At 40.9% G+C, this 19,814-nt stretch overlaps 1 protein-coding gene across 5 annotated transcripts in view; it reads left to right on the top strand.

Annotated features, from left to right (window-relative positions):
• CAST (calpastatin) overlaps nt 1-19,814 on the top strand; it is a 61,018-nt gene that overhangs the window by 17,006 nt on the left and 24,198 nt on the right. For 3 of the 5 annotated variants that reach the window (XM_062018215.1, XM_062018213.1, XM_062018216.1), the window contains exon 4: nt 15,535-15,594. In XM_062018215.1, coding sequence (XP_061874199.1) covers nt 15,535-15,594 — 60 coding nt within the window. Of the gene's footprint in view, nt 1-4,641; nt 4,702-15,534; nt 15,595-19,814 lie in introns of those variants that run through there. The other 2 variants (XM_062018217.1, XM_062018214.1) reach the window with 2 other exon arrangements.

Genomic DNA, 19,814 nt, shown 5'->3' with positions numbered 1-19,814 from the left:
GTTCAGTTACTCCTTCTAGAACTGCTCTTTTTTTTAACCTACTCTTACTCTGTGGTGAAATTAAATAGCCAGGGAATTTTTTGCAGCCTTTATGTTATGGCTCACATATTTTTTCCTTCAGTTAATGAGTAATAGAAACTTATGGCTTGTGTTCTGCTTGGTTCACCTGTTTCTGCATTTAAGTTACAGGAACTTTTGTGTGATGCGTACTTGTCATTGCCTGATGCCTGGCTAATCTGTGGGTGGTTTAATTTTGCTGTAATGGTATCCTGTGATGTGGAGTACTCCTAAGAGTGGGCTCTTATCTGGCTGGCTACGTTTTCATTTCACTTTGTATCTAAACTGGCATTCTTCGTGTCCTATTTTTATCTCTGTGCTCTTTATTGTTTCACTGTTGAAGTCCTGGCATTTCAGGCAATATTTATTCACTACATCTACTCAATGTCTTCTTACAGGCATTTTATTCAGCTGCATATATGTCCATGTGGTGTAAGGAATAAGTTCTGAGTCTCTTCTCTTTTTTATATCAGTATGGCTTCTAAATACTCTGTTAAGGACACCTAGGAAGTGTAATAGCAGCCTTGATGTGCTTGGTTTCTGTATGACTCAAGGCCTGAAATAGATGTTCTGACTTCTTTCTATCTGCCACAAATCTTTCTTTCCTTTTTGATGTGACGTCCTGTCTGACTGTTATTTTGTACCAGGGTGTCTTCAGTAAACTCATGCCTTGTAGTGCCCTGTGAGATACATGGAGTGAAGAGTTAGATTCAAGTGAGGTTATGGTCATCAGGAATATTTCCTTGTTGCTCATGAGCAGCCTTTTCATGTATACATTGACTGCCAAGATGCACAGACCAGGAGGTCATTATTAGCAGGCAGCAGGAAAAGCTGAACTCGCCTCGTTACTCTGCAGAAGGTAGCTTACAAGTGCTGCTGCATTTTCTTATACACCTTTAATTGGTTTTGCCAGTTCTATAGCCAACAGGAAGGCAAATTTCTAGCTCAGTGTTCAAGCATGGCTCTTAATAGAAGGCACTAATATTTGAATGCGGCTGGATCCAGCTATCTGTCTTTGATCTTTGTATTTTATATGGTAATTCTGTTGATACCAAATGAAATTTTGCTGCTTTTTATGTAGCAGATATTTGGCATTACTCTCAATGAGTAGCTATTTTGTTGTTGTTGCTTGGTGCTGTAGCTTAGTGTAGGATCTTTGCCCATATTACTTTCATGGACAGTTTATTGAAGTGCTGCTGGAAGAATTCAGCAACAGTGGAAATTCACTAAGGATTATTTTTATTTCACACTCGACTGATCTTTAATATTTTCAGAGGAAAATATTAAAATTTGAGATTAGTTACTTTTAGCTGTCATCCAAAATAACACTGTTTTACAGGGGGATTCAGTCTGCTTTTTTTTGTATAACAAACAGGAAAACAACAGGAATAAAAAGAGCAGTCACTACATATCTTTGAATCCCTACTATTTCTACAGCAATCTGCAAATTCTGTCACAGGTTTATCCAGATTATCATAAAAAGTGATTACTACAGTCAATATATTTTCTGGGATTTCTTTTTTTCTGCTGCATACCTTACTTAACTGTCACAAAATTTTTATTCTTGTGAGCTTTGCACAGAGACCTTATTGTGAAGGAAGGTGTCTTTGAGTAGAAGGCATCTGAAATACTGGTTGGGAATGTCCACAGAAGTGAACCCATTTATTTTAGTGTTACCAGTTGTACTGTGAAGGTTGGAAAGCTATCTCTAAATTTTGAGGTTATTCAGCAAAATATTTAAATGGACTGAGAACTCCTTTACATGTTTTCCTTAGAGTAAATGTGTGTTGTGGTGCATAGATCCTTAAATTACAGATGTTTTGCAGCAAGTCTGTGCAAACCATGGGGATGTTCCTGTAAGTTGCCCTCAGAACTGTTGGCACCATGTAGCCCAGCACATGAAAAGCACAAGAACTGTGTCTGCCTGGAGAACAGTGCTGCTTTTCTTGGTAGAGAGGCTTGCTAAAAAAACACCAAAACATTAAAAAATGAAAGGTGTTGGAGTACAGAAGATGCGTCCTGTGTGGAAGATCTGGCTTTGTGTAGTGTTACGGGATGTGGTCTCCATCACTCAAGGTCATCTTCATGTTTGAAAAGTAGCAGTGTAAACGAGGCCTCTCATCTGATGACCACAAGAAAAGTTGCAACTTGTAAAGCTATGCAGTGGTTGCTTCTTACCTTGACATAATGGGTGGCATAGTGGCTATTACAAAAAAAAAAAGTGGCTGAAAGGCTTATTAGTGGCATGGGGGAGTCTTCTTTTAAAAAAAAAAAAAAGCATCAAAATGTACCAAAACCATATAGTACAGTTTTATTGATTTGATTCTGCAGAAAAAAATAAACATTCAAGAGCAGGTTACTGTTGCTATTTCAAGAAGCACCTTTTAATTTCTAAATTAATATAAATTATTTAGATTTGTCATGCTTAAAAATAGTCTTTAATGAGTCAATTTTGAGTGACCTTTCCAACTATCTTCTCTTGATTAATAATACATATTCAGGGAGTTGAGATTCCAAATTTGGGGAGAGGATGTCCCATAAACTTCTGATAAAGGTGTTAATCAGTTGAGGAAGTGAGTAGGCTGCTTACCTCAGCATCATGGCTGCTAACTCAAAAGGTGTGAGACTAATACTGCTTTTTGAATGCTAAAAGTAGCTCTGTCCTAGAGTTGCATCGTCGGCTCGTGCCTGCCTGCGGTGCGTGGAGCAGAAGCCCTGCTCACACCTCAGCATCCATGCGATGACGGCACTGACGGGGCCTGAACCGGCTGGTTGGGTTCCCCGCCCGGTGCAGGGGTGGCCGTGCCCGCTGCGTGGGGAGCGTCCGCTCCGCACACCGGCTCGCCCAGGGCTGGGCCTGTGCCTGCTGAGAACACAAACCACAGCCTGCTCATGCGCTGGGGTGAAGAACAGCTGTACCCTGCATTCCTGCTGGAAACAGAAGGCACACGTGTAACCAGTAAGTTCGCTGTTTGCACCGGCTTTGCTTCCCCACTGTCCCTGCTGATTTATGTTTGTGTTGTGGTTCTTTGTTTTTCTTGCCCCCTCTGGGGGATTTTGTGAGCTGAAATAACACAAGCTACAGACTTCCAGGGCTTCTGACATACATGATCCTGTCATCGGAAAGCTTGAAGCACTCCAGAATGTATGCAGTGAAGTGGCTTTTAAAACTGTTTGAACATATTAGAAACAGCCTTTTTAGGCACTGTATAAGACTGCATGTTTTGCACATTACACAAGTGCTTTATGTGATATAAGCAGTGTTGAAGAAGACAGGAATGAGGAAGAGACAACTTTCAAAGTAGTGCCTAAACTGTTCTGTATTTATATTTTTTTCTAAGATTGGGGTGGGTTTTTTTTTTTTTTTTTTTTATTATTGTTTTTTCCATAGCTTACAGGCCATGTTGTTCTTGCTTCAAAAAAACATGTAATTTTTTTGGGCATACAAACACAGTGAGAATCTGTAAGAATAACTTCTTGGTGGAAGTGTGCTTAGGTATTATTAACTTACAGACAAGAAGAGTTTGTTGTACTTCATACCTAAAAGATGCTAAAATACCATATACCACAATCATATCACCAAAAAAGCAATACTTTTCAATAAATTGTACATTATGGTTCTCTCAGTAGTAGAAATTAGGTAAGTGGATGTTGTTTAGGTTAGGCCACTATTTGTTTGGTGTTCCTAGTATACTACTCTGATTTGGAGAAAGTGAAAATAGTGTGTTAAGTAGCATAGTGTTCTTGAATGTTGCAGTCACCTCTACTGAGTTCTTGATCTTTTATCTTTTTTTGACCAGTAGTTTTATCAGCGCTGTATTTTTTAAAATTGACATGAAACATACTGGATAATAATTTCTTCCATGCAAGACATTTTGTTTTCTTTACTAAGATATTTGTTACTGTCAGTCTCGTATAGAACAGTGATATTTTGCTTGCTGATTTCTTAGGGGAGTTTCAGGGATGAGTTCATTGGCCAGTTCTTCTCACAGCTCTAATTGTGGAGTTTTGCACCTTGTTCAGATTCTCCCAGTCTGAAATTTATTCAAAGGTGTGTTGCCCTGAAGGTAGTGGCTCTTAGAGGACTAAGAATGGGGACGGAGGAGAAACCTCTGCTTTGAGAAGGTAAAGGAACTGCGTTTTCAGTGACTTCATTCTCCATTGTGCTCATTATGTGATAATGTGCTCATTATCATTGTCTCTGCTCTTTCTTTTTCTGAGAGTAGAAAACCTGCTTTCAGAAAAGCATGGGACTTTTCCCAGGGTCTCTTTTGCCCAAGGAAGAACCTCATAGGCAGGCAAGAAGGCTGGTCGCCTTGGGAACTCCTTGGGAGCTCTGTAAGGCTCGGTGACCTTCCTGGCTCTGGAAGAAGTCAGCTCTGTGCCTGACTGTACACCTTGCTTAGTAGTAGTGCTTGAGCCAACTAGAAAGTTCACTTTTTTGATGCCTGGGGAGGAAGCCTCTGTGAATCAGGACAAGGCCTCAGGAAGGTGGTGGAGTTTTCTTATTTTTTAATGGAACAATGATGTACTTATTCTTCCAGAGCATGTAGAGGGCCCTTCTGAAGCAAGTTGAGAGATACTGAATGAAGAGGTAATACTCAAGCAAGAAGTGACCCAGTCTATCTCCTTTTAAGTGGAATGGTAATACAATATTGAGTTTTTATAAATGATTTAAGAACAACACCCAGAAGCACACATAGAAGTTATGCAGTGTTATCCTTAGATTATGTTAGAAAAGAAAAATTCTATTAAAATTTCTTATTTTTAAAGAAATAATTGATTTTCATTTGTTCTTCCATTTTTCTGTTCATTTCAGTAGCCAGCACCATTGTGACAATATGTCAGTAAGGATAGTATTTTGTTCTGCATCCTCCAGTTAGGAATTTCTGCATTTCCAACCTGGAGTTATCACTCACTGACAACTTCTCATTTTGAATATTGTCTGGTTTGATTATTGTAGTAAAAATATCCAAGCTCATGACTTCAGTGACCTTCAATCTTAAGATGAAGTCCTCTTTTATGTAACAGTTTTGTCTTTTTAAACCCCTTTTTAAAGAAAACTGTTTCTGTTTGTAATTCCACGTTTCTCTTTTACTGCTGAGGAGGGCTTTGTGTTCTGTCCCCGGGTGATACTGCAGACCAAGTGACACAAATCCTAGCAGAGCTCAGCAGCTCTATGTGGCATGTGGCTGGCACCTAATCATGTGGTTTCCTGGTGTTTTCTTATCAGCTTGCCATTTGCTTCTGCAGATAGCTTTGGAACATTCTGATGTTTAAAACAACATGCAGAAATGCAGCAGTCATTACAGATAATAGTAACGTTCTGCAGGACATAGAACTGAAAAGACACTTCCGAGCTATCTAGAAAAATGGAGAGCTCTGCTAGTACATTTACTGTAGTGCTGTGTTGTGCAGAGTGGGAACCTGAGAAGAGTAGTGACAGTACTGTGTACTGCTTCTAATATTTGAATATGACTGAATGAAAATGACATTTTGGTATGTGTCAGCCTGTAGAATTTATTGTCATGAGAACAGGAAGTTTCCAAAAGGAGGTAACCTCAGAGCACGTTTTAAGAGGAAATGAGAATGAGGAGTTTAGACCAAATCATTGATGTGAGAACTCTTTTCATTATATTTGTATATATGCATGGTGAGGAGTTTTATCTGGTGCTTAAAAATATGGTTTTTTTCTGAGTATTTCTCAATGCTTAGCTGAGGGAAATTTCAAGTTATGTAACACATCCTGCGATCAAGTGGAAATACCAAAATCTCTTTTCATCAAAATGGCAATAAAGTTAACATCCTTGATAATGAAAATTAAGTTTGAAAATTAAACACAAGTGACCTGTGCTGAGTTGAAAAACTTTCACAGTGGAACAAACCCTCTGATGCTGAAGTATCATCTGGATACAAACCCAGAGCTTTCTTACAGTCTTTGCTTTTAAGTCCATTTAAAAGAAACAAGGAATGTGTATCCTGTGATATTAAAGCTATGACTGTTTGCATCAACACGGAATCTGAGGGCAACAGATGAATTCTGTTATCCTGATTGGCATAGACTGGTTTTCTTCCCAGATCACTTGAAATAATCATGAAAGGACATTGAAGTTGCCCTTGTGTAATAAAGGTTATAGAGCTATAGCCATGCTGAGGCTAAATAATTTCTTCTGCCCACAAACTGAGCTGTGTGCATGTAAAGGTTCTTCATGTTTAGGTATGGTGCTTGCTCAGTGACCACCTAGCAAACACTTTTCCTGTGCTTCCAAACAAAGTAAACAACCAACTAAAGAAGCTTGTGAAAGCATTAGACACAGTAGGAGGTAGTAACGAATGAATGTGTAGGATTTCTTACCACCAGCTATGGGAGAGTACTAAGTTTTCCTGGGTATCCTTAACTTCCTGCATATAAGTAAGCATAAACTCAGGTGTACAGAGTTTAGAGAAAAGAGTCAAATGGTATAAAAATTATTGCTGTAATTCACTGCCCTCCATTGTTTTTTGTTCAAGCATAAAGCAGTTTCGGAGTCTCAACCTAATAGTTACTAAAATATAGGAAAACAAGCATGTAAAGTTTTGGTCTTGACATATATTGTTGAAATCCAGAAATCTTAAAAGAGACATCTAACCTACAGGTGTTTTGGCGGATATATGAAGCCTTGTTCTATACTGGTAAATGTAATACTGATCTTAATCACAGGTTGTGCTTAATAACACATGATTTAGTATGACCAAATTCAAAATGCAAGGAGATTATCTCAGAAAACACTGCTTAAAAACTACTGTAAGTTTGAGTGCTATGGTTAATCAGCTTTACCTGATATATAAAATTCAGTGACTAATATTGCCAGGTTTTTTTTCCTGTGCCAAAATGGCAGAAATTGTATTTTACTTATCAAAATAGAGGACAACAATAAGTGTGAGTCTGTGTTATGGAAGTTGTCTGTCTCAATGTGCTGTGATAGTCAACAAATTTAGCAGCACTTGAGGCTATAAAATGCTTCATGAGCTAATCAGCTTTTCAGTGTCTTGGTTCAAACCAATTGCTTTAAAAATATCTGTCATGTTTTTGTTTCATGAGAAAATGGGTTTATTTCCTATGTACTCTTCTAGCATCTCTGATGGTTGATCTTCCTCCTGGGTATACATTAGTATTTGTTGCATACATTTACTCTGTATGGTAAGAAAATGCAGGCAAATAACATTCCAGGGTTAATCTTTTCTGCTATAGTAATCAAGATAACCTTTTAAACAGAGTTTTGCAGAAAGTCATGGTCTGGTGCTACCAGTGGGCTTTGAGTTTTGTCTCTGATTTACTGCAGTTGACTTGCTGATCTTGAAGTACCTACATAATCCTATTTTCTTTCTTGTTTAGGAGGAGAGTAGGTATGGAGTTTTGTCAGATGGCAAATCCACTTCTGAAGCTCTTTTTGTGTTCCAGCTTCATCCCATTACCCCTTGTCCTGTTGCCTGGCTACAATAGAAAAAAGGGATGTCCCAACCCTCCTGACACCCACCCTTTAGATATTTATAAATGTTAACAAGTTCTCCCCTCAGTCTCCTCCAGACTAAACAGCCCCAGTTACCGCAGCCTTTCCATATATGAAAGATATTCCAGTCCCCTGATCATCTTGGTGGTCCTGCACTGAACTCTCTCCAGCACTTCCCCATCCCCCTTGAGCTGAGGAGCCCAGAACTGGACACAGGACTCCAGATGAGGCCTCACCAGGGCAGAGTAGAGAGGGAGAACAACCTCCCTTGACCTGCTGGCCACACTCTTCTTGATGCATCCCAGGATGCCATTGGCCTTCTTGGCCAATTGCTGGCTCATATTTAGGTTATTATCAATCAGGACTCCCAGGTCTCTCTCTGCAGAGCTGCTCTTTAGCAGGTCAATCACCAGCCTGTACTGGTGCATGGGGTTGTTCCTTCCCAGATGCAGGACTCTGCACTTGTCCTTGTTGAACCTCAGGAGGTTCCTCTCTGCCCAACTCTCAAGCCAGTCGAGATCCTGCTGAATGGCAGCACAGCCTTCTGGGGAATCAGACAGTCCTCCCAGTTTGGTGTCATCAGCGAACTTGTTGAGGGTACACTCTGTCCCCTCATCCAGGTCATTGATGAAGATGTTGAACCAGACTGGCCCCAGAACTGGTCCCTGTGGAACTCCACTGGCCACAGGCCTCCAACTCGATTCTGTGCTATTGATCACCACCCTCTGGGCTCTGTCATTCAGCCAGCTCTCGATCCATCTCACTGTCCTCTCATCCAAGCCACACTGCTTGAGCTTTCTGATGAGGATGTTATGGGAGACAGTGTCAAAAGCCTTGCTGAAGTCAAGGTAGATGACATCCACTACTCTCCCCTCATCTAGCCAGCTGGTTATGCACTCATAGAAGGCTACCAGGTTGATCAAACAGGATTTCCCCTTGGTGAAGCCATGTTAATTCCCCCGAATAACCATCTTATCCTTCATATGTTCAGTGATAACATTCAGGATGAGTTGTTCCATCACTTTTTGAGGGATAGAGGTGAGGCTGACCGGCCTGTAGTTTCATGGGTCATCCTTCTTGCCCTTTTTGAAGACTGGGATGACATTGGCCTTTCTTCAGTCCTCAAGCACTTCGCCCATCCTCCATGATTGTTCAAAAACGACGGAGAGAGGCTTAGCAATCACATCAGCCAGCTCCCTCAGCACTCTAGGATGCATCCCATCAGGACCCATTGACTTATGAGCCTTAAGCTTGGCCAACAGGTCTTTAACCTCTCCCTCTTCCACCCAGGGCAAGTCCTCTGCTGTCCTGGCCATCCTGTTACCCTTGCCGGACTGGGCTTCCCGAGGGTCAGCCTTGACCGTAAAGACTGAAGCAAAGAAGGCATTCAGTACTTTGGCCTTCTCTGCATCCTCAGACACCAGAGCACCCTCAGCGTTTAGCAGCGGGCCCACATTACCCCTCACCATCCTTCTGCTGCTGATGGACTTGAAAAATGCCTTATTACAGTTCTTAACATTGCTGGCTAAATGTAATTCTTGAAGGGCTCTAGGCTTCCTAGTTGCACCCCTGCATGCCCTGGCAATGTTCCGATATTCTTCCCAAGAACCCAGCCCCAGTTTCCACCTCTCATAGATGGCTGGTTTCTGCCTGAGTTGTCCCAGCAGATCCTTGCTCATCCAAATTATTCTTGTTATTTTTGCCAAGTTTTTTCAATTTAAACTGTAGTGATAGATTTTAGGTTGTATTCACACCATGAGTTTGTGTGAGTTAAAAACACGGGAAGCATCCTTAACATAGGGTTTTTTTTGTTGGTGGTTTGGTTTTTCAAATGGATATTTTAAACATGTATATTCAAGAATTGAAAAGCACAAAAGCATGAATTCAACAAATTGTCCAAATGAATATGCTTACATATCAAATCCTATTCGGTTTGATTTGATTTATTGGAAAGAGTGCAAAGTGGGAGGGCTTTACTGAACCAGGGCTGTAATGAGCTCCTTGACATTAAAAATGACGTGACAGTAAAAATGTTAGTGAAGAATTTTAGATTTAATTGAAATTTAGGTACAGAAAAAAAATAACCATCCTCCAAGCATTTTTTCCCCATCTCTCTTGGGAGCTGTCAGGGGCAGTAGGGTTTGTTTACAACATGCAGTGTTTGGCAATTTCAACAGTGGTAATAGGCTTTAGAAACAAGAGAGGCATGCTGGTAGTCACGTGTGGCAAAGTCGGTCATTAGAAATTGCAATGTAAATTGTTTAGAAAAGAAATGGTGCTGATTACTCCTACAAAGAAACGCGTCACAAAAGCAGCATATATAGTAGAAGTGTTTTATGTAAATATACCACTTCTTGAGTAATATAAAGGTACTGTTCAGAAAACTATATCCTGCTCTTCCATTTTGTTAAGTTTTTAACTTAGACCTCACAAAATTCACTTGAAATCTTGGAAAAAAGATATTATTCTACTGGTTTTGTGTGAGTTTTTTACTCTTTCTTTTAAAAATATGTTGTTTTCTTAATAACAGAATATGTATAAGAACAGTAATTACAAAGTAATTCTTTCAGAATGATTTGGGATGGAAAATGGCAGAGGAAAAGCTCACATTTGTGACTTTTAACTCAGCTGCTATAGATTCCGTAATAATAAAATATATATAAAGAGCTAGTATCAGTGCTACATTTTTACCAGTTTTAAATCACTGTGTATCTTAGCTGCTATGTGGCTTTAAATATGACTATGTATTTTTGTGTATATATTTTTTTTGTACATATACACACACAGAGATGTGGGCTCCAGTTGTATTTGCAACTCGACTTGGCTTAATGGAAAGTTAATGGACTCATGCTTGTGCCACAAGTTGCAGTATTGATTCTTCAGCACAGATGTGTTTTTAAGACTCCACGTTGCATTGCTTTGCTGGCAATGTACAGATTGCTTGGTGGAATGCTGGAATGGTCTGTCACAATCATCCCTGGCCTGCATCTGCCTGCTAACAGCCTTTGTATGCCTGGGGAGATGAGGGCTACACAGCCATTACCACATGCCAGCAAAGCCAACAAGAGGCTTAACCTGTAACAGCTTGGGATGTATTTTACATGTAATTGAATCAATCTATTATTTTTCAGAATAGCTCTCTAAAGGGCATTTGCTGCCTGCATCTTACAAAGACTGATAATTAAAGCTCAGTAACAAAATCATGTAAAGAAGCAACCGTTTTTTATCAGGTAGATTTGGTCTTGCGCTGTGTTACCCAGCTGCATTGATGTAACCTGTCAGTAATATCAAAATAGTAACACCAATGTTAGATTTAAATCGGAGAAGCAGTCCTAACTCATTAATTTGTATGACGTGTAAACCCAAGCGAGTACTGAGGTGGCTCTTCAGTTGCCTGTCCTAGACTGAGTACAGCTAGATCACTCAAAGTAACTATATAAGCTGTCCTATAGGCTTCTGGGGCTGGAAATGCCTTTTTTATCTAGATAACCTCTGCCACAGGGTGACTCTTCTCCCAGGAGGAACGATCTTTGAGCTCTGACTTGAGAGATTCTTTGTTACAGAATAAGCCAGTCTCCTTTTCCTTTCTTCTTGGCTCCCTTGCTGGAGGATAAATTGTCAGGTGCTGGTTTGGTTTTCCAGTCACAAAGTCCCACGTACATGCTTTTAGGTTTTTTCCCCTGGACCTGTCCTCGGATCTTTCTTCATTCATCTGTAATGCAGTGTGATGACCAAAACTACTCAAGCATTTGACCTTGACAAGCTCAAGCCAAACAGATTTGGTTTTCTCATGTTTTACGTTTATATTTATGTTGTCAGGGCAACAGGTTTTTGTCTCAGATTCTTCTTTCCTTGTCTGTTTTTGGCAAAAGTATGTTAGTCTGTGGCGTTGTAACCTCACACGTTTTTGTCAGTATTGCTGCCTTCCTAGCTTATGGGTTTTTGTGGTATTCTTTCTGATCTCCTTCAGACAGTTTGTTGGAGATCCCTTCAGGAACTCATTGAAATGTTTAGGCTGGAAGTTGGCTGAAAGCAAGCCTGTACACTCACTTCTCCCTTTCATTTGAGAAAATGGCACCTCAAGTACTGTGAGAAGTTGCAGTCACAGCATTTCCTCCTCTGGAGATTTCGTTTGTTCTTATCCACCAGGCTTATTTCCCCATTGAAGTGTATTGAGTGCTGTGTTCATTTTACTTGCTTTATTCTTGACCAATCCATTGCTTCTTATTTATTCTCTTATTGTCATCCAAGTGTTTCTGTATTGGTTGCTTGGTAAATGTATTCAACATCTCTTCTCTTTTGGAAGGAAGCCAATTTTGGTGCATTGTGGTCCTTTCTGACAGTGGGCAGTCTGATCAATCTTCTCCATGAATTTAAAAAATGTATAGTGCTAGCTGTTCATAGTTCCTGCTATGTTGCATATAGGGTGGTTTCAACGATTTGTAGCTTTCTGCAACTGAGAGCTGTCATAGATTTCTCCACTTGCTGTTTTCTTTTTCCAAAGGGCATTTGCACCCAATTTGATGAATGGTTAAAGTTTTCTTTTGATGTTTGTCACTTTTACTTTTGTTTTTTTCTACTTTTGTAGATTAGATTTCTGAGGTATGTGCAGTGAGACTATATAAACAACTTTTGGAAGACTTTTTTTCTGTTTTTATTTACTAACTGACTTTTTGGCTTTTGTGAATATTCTCTTTCAACAGTAGGATGAAACATTAACAGTAGGATGCCCCATTAATTTGACTGAGTTTCTAAGGGTATTCCTTCCCTTATCAAATCCAGCCCTAAGTCTCATCATCAGACTGTCACAGGAGGCTATCCTCTAACTGACAGCCATGAGCATCTGCTGTCTGTTGGTCATGTCCTGCACTTGTCTGTCTCTCTGTGCCTGTCCTGCCAGTTGGCTGGGCTGGTGAGAGCACAGGCTGTGAACTGGCAGTTGTCACACTGCCTGTCATCCGGCAGCTTTGCTGGCAGGGAGGAGTAATTAATAGGTGGCAGTCTTCATTTAATCACTGTTAACCTGTAACCTCTTCTCTGTCTTTCAAGCCCCTTCTGTGGTTATTATGGGAGGCTCATACTGTTGTTGGACTCCTCTGCAGGTTGTATTTCCACATTCTTCCTGCTGGTGAGCTCTCTGTGATTGATCCTGGATGCTTTGCCATGAACTTTGTCTCCTCTCACACTCACAGAGGTGTTTTCTGAAGAGCGATGCAGCAGCTGTCCCTCTGGCCAGGGCCACTTACTGCCTCTTCACTCTCAGGAGACCTTCTGTGGGTTAAGATGGGGGCCAGTATGGCATCCTGCAACACCCATTTACACCTCTGTCTGGGCAGGATCTATGGGAGTGCAGCCACAGTAGGTGCAGGTGTCAGCAGCGATGACACTCATTTTTCCATCTGCTGTTGGCTTTGCCCTGCGGTACATCCCTAACAACACAACAAAAACTTTGCGCTCCCTGTGGGAGCACCTGCCTGGCTTTCTCTGCTGCGCCCCAACCTCCAGGGCCAGTCCAGCTCTCCTTGTTTTTCTGTTTGGCTGCGTCATCTTTTTGCAAGGGGTGTTTGGCCCAGGCCACAGCAGAGGTTACCAGCCCTGGGCATGAGCAGGGTGTGCCTGCCCAGGCCACAGCCACACTGGGAGCTGTGTGTCAGGCCCTTATTATGCTGGTTGCTAGGCAGCATTTTAATATTTACCTCCACGCCTGACAGACGTCCGTGTGTTGCTTCATCCCTTTTCAATCTGACTGTTGGATTGCAGAAAATACAGCTGATTAACGGCTGTGTTGCACAGCCCTCAGAAGTGGAAATACAGAACAACATGCAGTAAAAAGTAATCCCCCAGAAACAGGCTGTGGCTACCAAATGAGGGGCTAGACACTGGCTGCTGCTTGTATTCTGTGTGTGAGACTCAACATGGTTGCAGACCCTGCTTTGAAGGACAAGGACATCTTTCTTCCTTGTAGTGGCTTTTGAGGCGGAGAGAGTGGAAAATTAGAGGCCTTGAGTATTGTAGAATTCAGGCAAAAGGTGCTGTGAATGAAGCAAGGCACAGTATGCTCCTGAGGGAGCCAGAGGTCATGGTTGTACAGCATTGCCAGACAGATAGAGGGGGTCTGCAGGAAGGTGCTCTGCTCTGAAACACCTTCTTGCTTTGCCCCTCTGGCTCCCAGAGGTCTTGTTTCTTTGAAATCAACTCTGAAAGTTTATGGGGAGGACGGCTTAGCATTCTCGGTAGCTGCTCAGCAACTGTGCATTAAATTGTTAGTTCTGTCCTCAAGCTACTCTTCTTTCCATGAATATTTAAATTCCTCACCTCCCAGTTTCTCTACTGGTTACTGCCATCCAGCTGGACAGGACAATTGTTAGTTCTGTCCTCAAACTACTCTTCTTTCCGTGAACATTTAAATTCCTCACCGCCCAGTTTCTCTCCTGGTTACTGCCGTCCAGCTGGACAGGGTAGAAAGAGGAAGCAACTCGTTTCTTTGGGAGGATTTTTTTTTTATCTCTTCAGGTTTTAGTGTTGACACTGTGCTGGAGCTCAGGACAGAATTTTTCAGTGAATTGGAAGAAAATGGCTTTGTAGGAGTTTTCTGAAGGTAGGAAGAGAGAAGGGCTCAGATAAATGTGTTTTTATTAAATGGACAGGGACTAGGTGACTCATAAAAAGGTGTAGACTAGATAACTGTTTGTTAGTCATGTAGAAAGAATTCAGAGTACTGTCATGGAGAAGAAAAAGGAATAACTGTTAAAGATCAAATTAAGAGGAATATGGTGTTGCCTACAGATGACTTGATGGTGGTAGTGGAAATGTATTAGAAGATTGTTCAAATACGTATTTCTTCCCTGTCCTGAGGCTCTGTAGATTCTTGTGTGTCTCCACCATACAAAAGTTCACATCTGTTATGTAGTCAATTTATACCTATAGTCATATATGAAAACAGGTATTACTTGCTTCCATTTCTGTAGTGTGACAATTGCAAATCCTTTCTGGTATATATTTAGAGTAGTCAAACCTCATACTAAGGTGTGCAAGATACCGGATATGCTGCCGGGAGGAGCACAGTGTCATCATTGTAGTGTACCTGTTAAGTTCTGTGCAACTTTTGTCTTGTTGTTGTGAAATGCTTGTACTGTGCAGAGTTAGGGAAATGAGAAGATTTTCTGTGTGAAAATAAGAGTTCATTCAGACAATATGTAATTTCACATAGAAAGTGGCACGGTAAACATGAGGAGAAAATCCAGAAAAATCAGGAACTTATGCCATTTGACTAAATGCAAACTGTGAATGTGTGATCAAGCTGGGACATAGACCTTTAAGGACAGGAACACAAAGCAGCAGTAGAGAGATAGTATTACGTCTTTATAAAGTATTGATGATACAATTGAATATTCAATTCTAGGCTCTGAAGTTGGATACAGTCACAGCAGAATTAAACATGCTGTTCTCAGATTAACATCACTGAAAACAGACTGTGTCATTTGCAGCATTTCCAGGAGGGTGGCATATGTAGAAACACCTCTGCGTGTGTGTGTGTTACATACAGATTAATTGTTCCTTTTTATCTCAGCCTATTTGAGTTTGCTAATTTAGTATTAAATATTTTGTACCACAAACTAGTCCATCCAAAAGTACAATTTTTGTAAAGAAGAAAAAGGACCAGTCTTGCACAGTAAGTATAGATGTTTCAGTATAAGAGTAGGATTTGAGTTTGTTTTGATACTTCATATGAAATTTGCTTTCAATACATATGAGAAAAAATAAGACTGTTGTGAGAAAATCTATGGGCATTATGCTGTCAAAATTGAACATGTATTGCAGAAATACAGGAGAGAAGAAGATCTAACACAGTAGCTCTAATTTTCAGTAACAATTTATTCTTATTTTTTAGCTGCATGTTTCATTATTTCCAGTTGCTTATGGTTGCCTAACAATTCGAAGCATTTGTAACAAAGGTGAAATTAATTAATCTATTTTTTTCTCTCAGAAGCAGTCCGCCTCTGTGGATGCATCAAAACTACAAATTACGAAGCCATCTGAAACAAAGGTATACATTCCTGATAAACTCATGTTTGGAGTTAAGCACAAATACATGAAGCAATGGAATTTCTTTTTTAACACCTTGATACCAAGCAACTTTACTTTGTATATTTCCTGTTTGCAGCTTAGTTTCCTTTTCCAAAAATATCAAAAAATTGTTATACAAAGCACTTGGAGGATTTTATATAGACAGCAATAAATGTTTCATTTTAGCTTGGTCACATTTTGTGATGTGTACCTAGCTCCCCCCAGTGTAGTTACTGGTTTATTTACCTCATGGTGATTTTTTCACATATTCAAAGCATTCGAGACAAGTTTTGGCTTTTAGTGTGAGGGCAATTGTGTCTGCTTGTTAATTTCCTATCTCTGTATGTCTGACAGGTTCCTTCCCTTTGTCCTTTATGCTTGTCCTCTCTTGTCTGATGAGTAGAAATTCTTCAGTATTGAAGCTGTGTCATCAATCATGTACTCTACTTGTTAGAAGAGAGTCATAATCCTCCCTATGCCTATCTTGCCTAACAAAATTTACGTCTATTATTTAAACAAATGGTTAGGGATTTGCTGCCTCTTTCATTTTCCATAACTGTAGCAGTGAAATCAGCAAACAAAAATGCTGAACACCGAACCAGACCAGCAGGGACTTGTGCAGTGGTGGAGGCTAGGACAGCCTGCCCCTTGTGTACGTGTGTGAGTGAAGGAGCACTAAGAGCAGTGAGGTTAGCAGAGCCCTCCAGTCACAGCAGAGCCAGCTCTACAGGTGACTCAGACTGCTCACAGATGTGCCAGACAAGCTTTGACTATCTGCAGGTGTGCAGATCAGAGAGTGTCTCTGGGCAGCCAGTTCTTATGCTTGGTCACCTTCATTACAATGATTTTTTTTCCTTTTAGCAAATGGGAAGTTCCTTTGCTGCAGCTTGTACCTTGTCGTTTTAGCATGCATCTCTGAAGAGAGTCTGGCTCCATCTTCTCTGTATCAGAAGTTACCTCAACCTTTTTAAACCCTTTTCCCTCATGCACGTATATGAGACCTAGGCTAGCAGCCATGAGCTGGATGACAATGAAATCTTTTGTATTTGTTCATGATCGTCATTACTCATAAATGAAGGTACCTGCAAGTCTCAAGTTTCATTGCCATGTTGTGGTTGTGAATAAACTCACTTGTATCACATTCAGTGCTGATGTGGTCATCTGCATGTAACCCTGCTAGCTATCTAAAAGTAGTTGTGGTCTTCCCTACTTGAATTTTGAAATAACTCTCAGAAGAGTATGATAAATTTCTAGTCAGATCTTTAAAAGTGGTGTTTGCAAGATGAAACGAAAATACTGTAGCAGAGGCAGGCATTAGTGCTGAGAGACTGGTAAACACAAATCCCTTTGAAACAATGTCTTGCCTTTGCATGTGTAAGACAATTAATGATTTATTTTAATGTCTGTTGCATTATTAATGTCTTCCTCCTGGATTAAGCAAGTCATCTGCATTTTGACAGGAGACTTCTTTGAAAAGGAATGAGGTTGCTGAGTCACTTTCATTTCTAGTCCTCAATTTCTTGCAAATTAAGAACTCTTGCCTAATTGCCTGCTATAACCATGTCTCACTTGTCTTTCTTAGAGTCCCTGTAGTATGCAACCTCTCTTCAACATGCTCTGAAATCCTCTGTAGCTTTCAGATATGTGTGTGTGAATCCCTTGATCAAATTACCGCTCAGCATTATGCCCCTCTGAGTAAGCTGGAGTGACTGCAGCAGGGGAAGGAACATGAACCTGCTTATTTGGTAGGAAAAGCTCCAGGGTTGGATGGAAAGATTGGACCAGGCTGGAGACAGGGCAGACGCCTGGCAGCTTTTGCTGGAAGTGCTGTTACTGCCACTGAGAAAAAAGCCCATTTAACTTCCTTCCTTTTTCATACATTTGTGCAATTATGCTCTGAACTGGAGAACTACTTAAAAAATACTCTCTTTCTTTTGCAGGCTGTTTTTCAGTTTCCTGTGTTAGTTTAAAATGTGGCCTGTCAGGTACTGACAGAGTTCAGGCAGTAGAAGGGGAGGTGGAATATATTTTTCTCCGTAGGAGTTCAGTGAATGCTGTAAATAGATGTTGTGGCTTCAGGCTGTGACTGCTCACAACTGGCTGCCTTTAAACGAGGACTGAATGTATGGTTTCATACTAAAATTGTTGTTTCGATTGGAGCGCTAATACATTTTTTTAATTGTATTTGAATTTTGTCATAGCTAAAAGTTCATCTAAGTAGATGGGGCTGTGTGTGCATGTGAGCATTTACATGTTCATGAACCTGTGTTTTAAAATGACCGTAGCATCTTCTTATGTGTGTAAGTCTTGAATCCAGGCACTGCACATACGAGTCCATATATTCTTTTGTGTTGTATGTGAATTAATAGTATGAGCAGTCCTGCACATTTGAAAAGACGTGTGAGAATAATGAATAATGCATACCCTACCAAAAATACATTTAGTAAAATAATATTTACAATATTACAAAAAAAAAGGCAGGCAGTTGCTAATGACTGGTATGGCAGTTTGAGAGTTTGACTCTGTCTTCTCTACAGCTGTTGTTGGCTGCTGACAGAAATGCAAGTAAATATATTTTATTGGCCTGCAAAAAAGACAGATTTAGTTTTCTTCTGAAAAGCACATAAGGAAACTGAATTACTGTTCTAACAGCAGGGTACTTAACATCCTGAGCAGGCAGCCGTCCCTCAGCAGAAACAAACTCTGTTTCTTGAATGTCATGCTTGCACTTCTGTTGTGTTTCTTTGGAGTCTTGCTGCCAAAGGAGATCTCATCACAAAATCCTGGATTGGTGGGGATTGAAAGGGACCTCTAGAGATCATCGAACCCAACCCTGTGCTAGAGCATTTTTACCTTAATCGGGGTTTGGAAACCACCAGAGGAGACTCTGCACTCTCTAAGGCAGCCTGTGCCAGGGCTCCCTCACCTGAACAACAAAAAAAATTCTTTGTATTCCAGTGGAACTTCCTGTGTTACAGCTTATGCTTATGCTTGTTACTCCTTGTGCTGTCACTGGACACCACAGAAAAATGAATACCTATCCTCTTGGCACTTAGCTTTTAGGGTTCCTTCTGAGCCTTCTCCAGGCTAAACAGCCTTTCCTTGTCAGAGAGGTGTTCCAACCCCTTCATCATGTTGGTATCCCTGTGCTGAACTCTATCCATCAGTTCCCCATCTCTCTTGAGCTGGGTAGCCCAGAACTGGATACAGGACTCTAGATATGGCCTCACCAGGGCAGTGTAGAGAGGGAGAATGTCCCTCAACCTGCTACCTGCACTCTTCTCAAGGCCCCCAGGATGCTATTGGCTGCCCTACCCATGAGGGCACATTGCTGCTGATGTTTAGTTTGCTGGCCACCCGGATCCTTCTTGATGGAGCTGCTCTCTGGCAGTTTGGTGTCACCACTGAACTTGGTGAGGGTCATCCCTCAGCAGGTCATTGATGATGATGTTGAACAACACTGGCCCCAAAACTGACCCCTGTGAACCCCATTGACCACAGGCCTCCAACTAAACTCAGCTCTGTTGATTACCACCCTCTGGGCCCTGTCATTCAGCCAGCTCTTGATCCACCTCACTGTCCACTCATACAAGCCACACTTCCAGGGCTTTCTTAGAATGATATGGGAGACAGTGCTAAAAGTCTTGCTGAAGTCAAAATAGATGACATCCACTGCTCTCCCCTCATCTAGCCAGCCACTTATGCACTCATAGAAGGCTATCAGGTTGGTCAAACAGGATTTCCCCTTGGTGAAGCCATGCTGACTGTCCCTGATGATCATCTTTGTATTTAGAGATGACTGGTTGACTGCTTTAGATGTTACATAATATAAATATCATAGAATCATAGAATAGTAGGGGTTGGAAGGGACCTTTAGAGATCATCTAGCCCAACCCCCCTGCAGAAGCAGGTTCACCTAGATCAGGTCACATAGGAACATGTCCAGGCGGGTCTTGAAGACCTCCAAGGAAGGAGACTCCACAACCCCTCTGGGCATTTTTATGTGTGTTCAGGATTTCCCAACCAGGTGTCTGTGGTTCAGCTTGTGGGTGTGAATATTTACATATCAAATAGTAAAGAAATTCAGCATATTTCTCTATGTGGTCATAGAAAAACTGGATATATCTTAATGGTAATTAATATTTGGCAGCCGAAATGGGAACATTACAAAACAATGAAAATAATTAAATTGTCACCTAA

This window comes from Colius striatus, chromosome Z (genome assembly GCF_028858725.1).
Source record: "Colius striatus isolate bColStr4 chromosome Z, bColStr4.1.hap1, whole genome shotgun sequence".
NCBI classification, from domain to species: domain Eukaryota; kingdom Metazoa; phylum Chordata; class Aves; order Coliiformes; family Coliidae; genus Colius; species Colius striatus.
The sequence above is the reverse complement of the archived record's forward strand: the minus strand, read 5'-3'. Positions and strand labels throughout refer to the sequence as shown.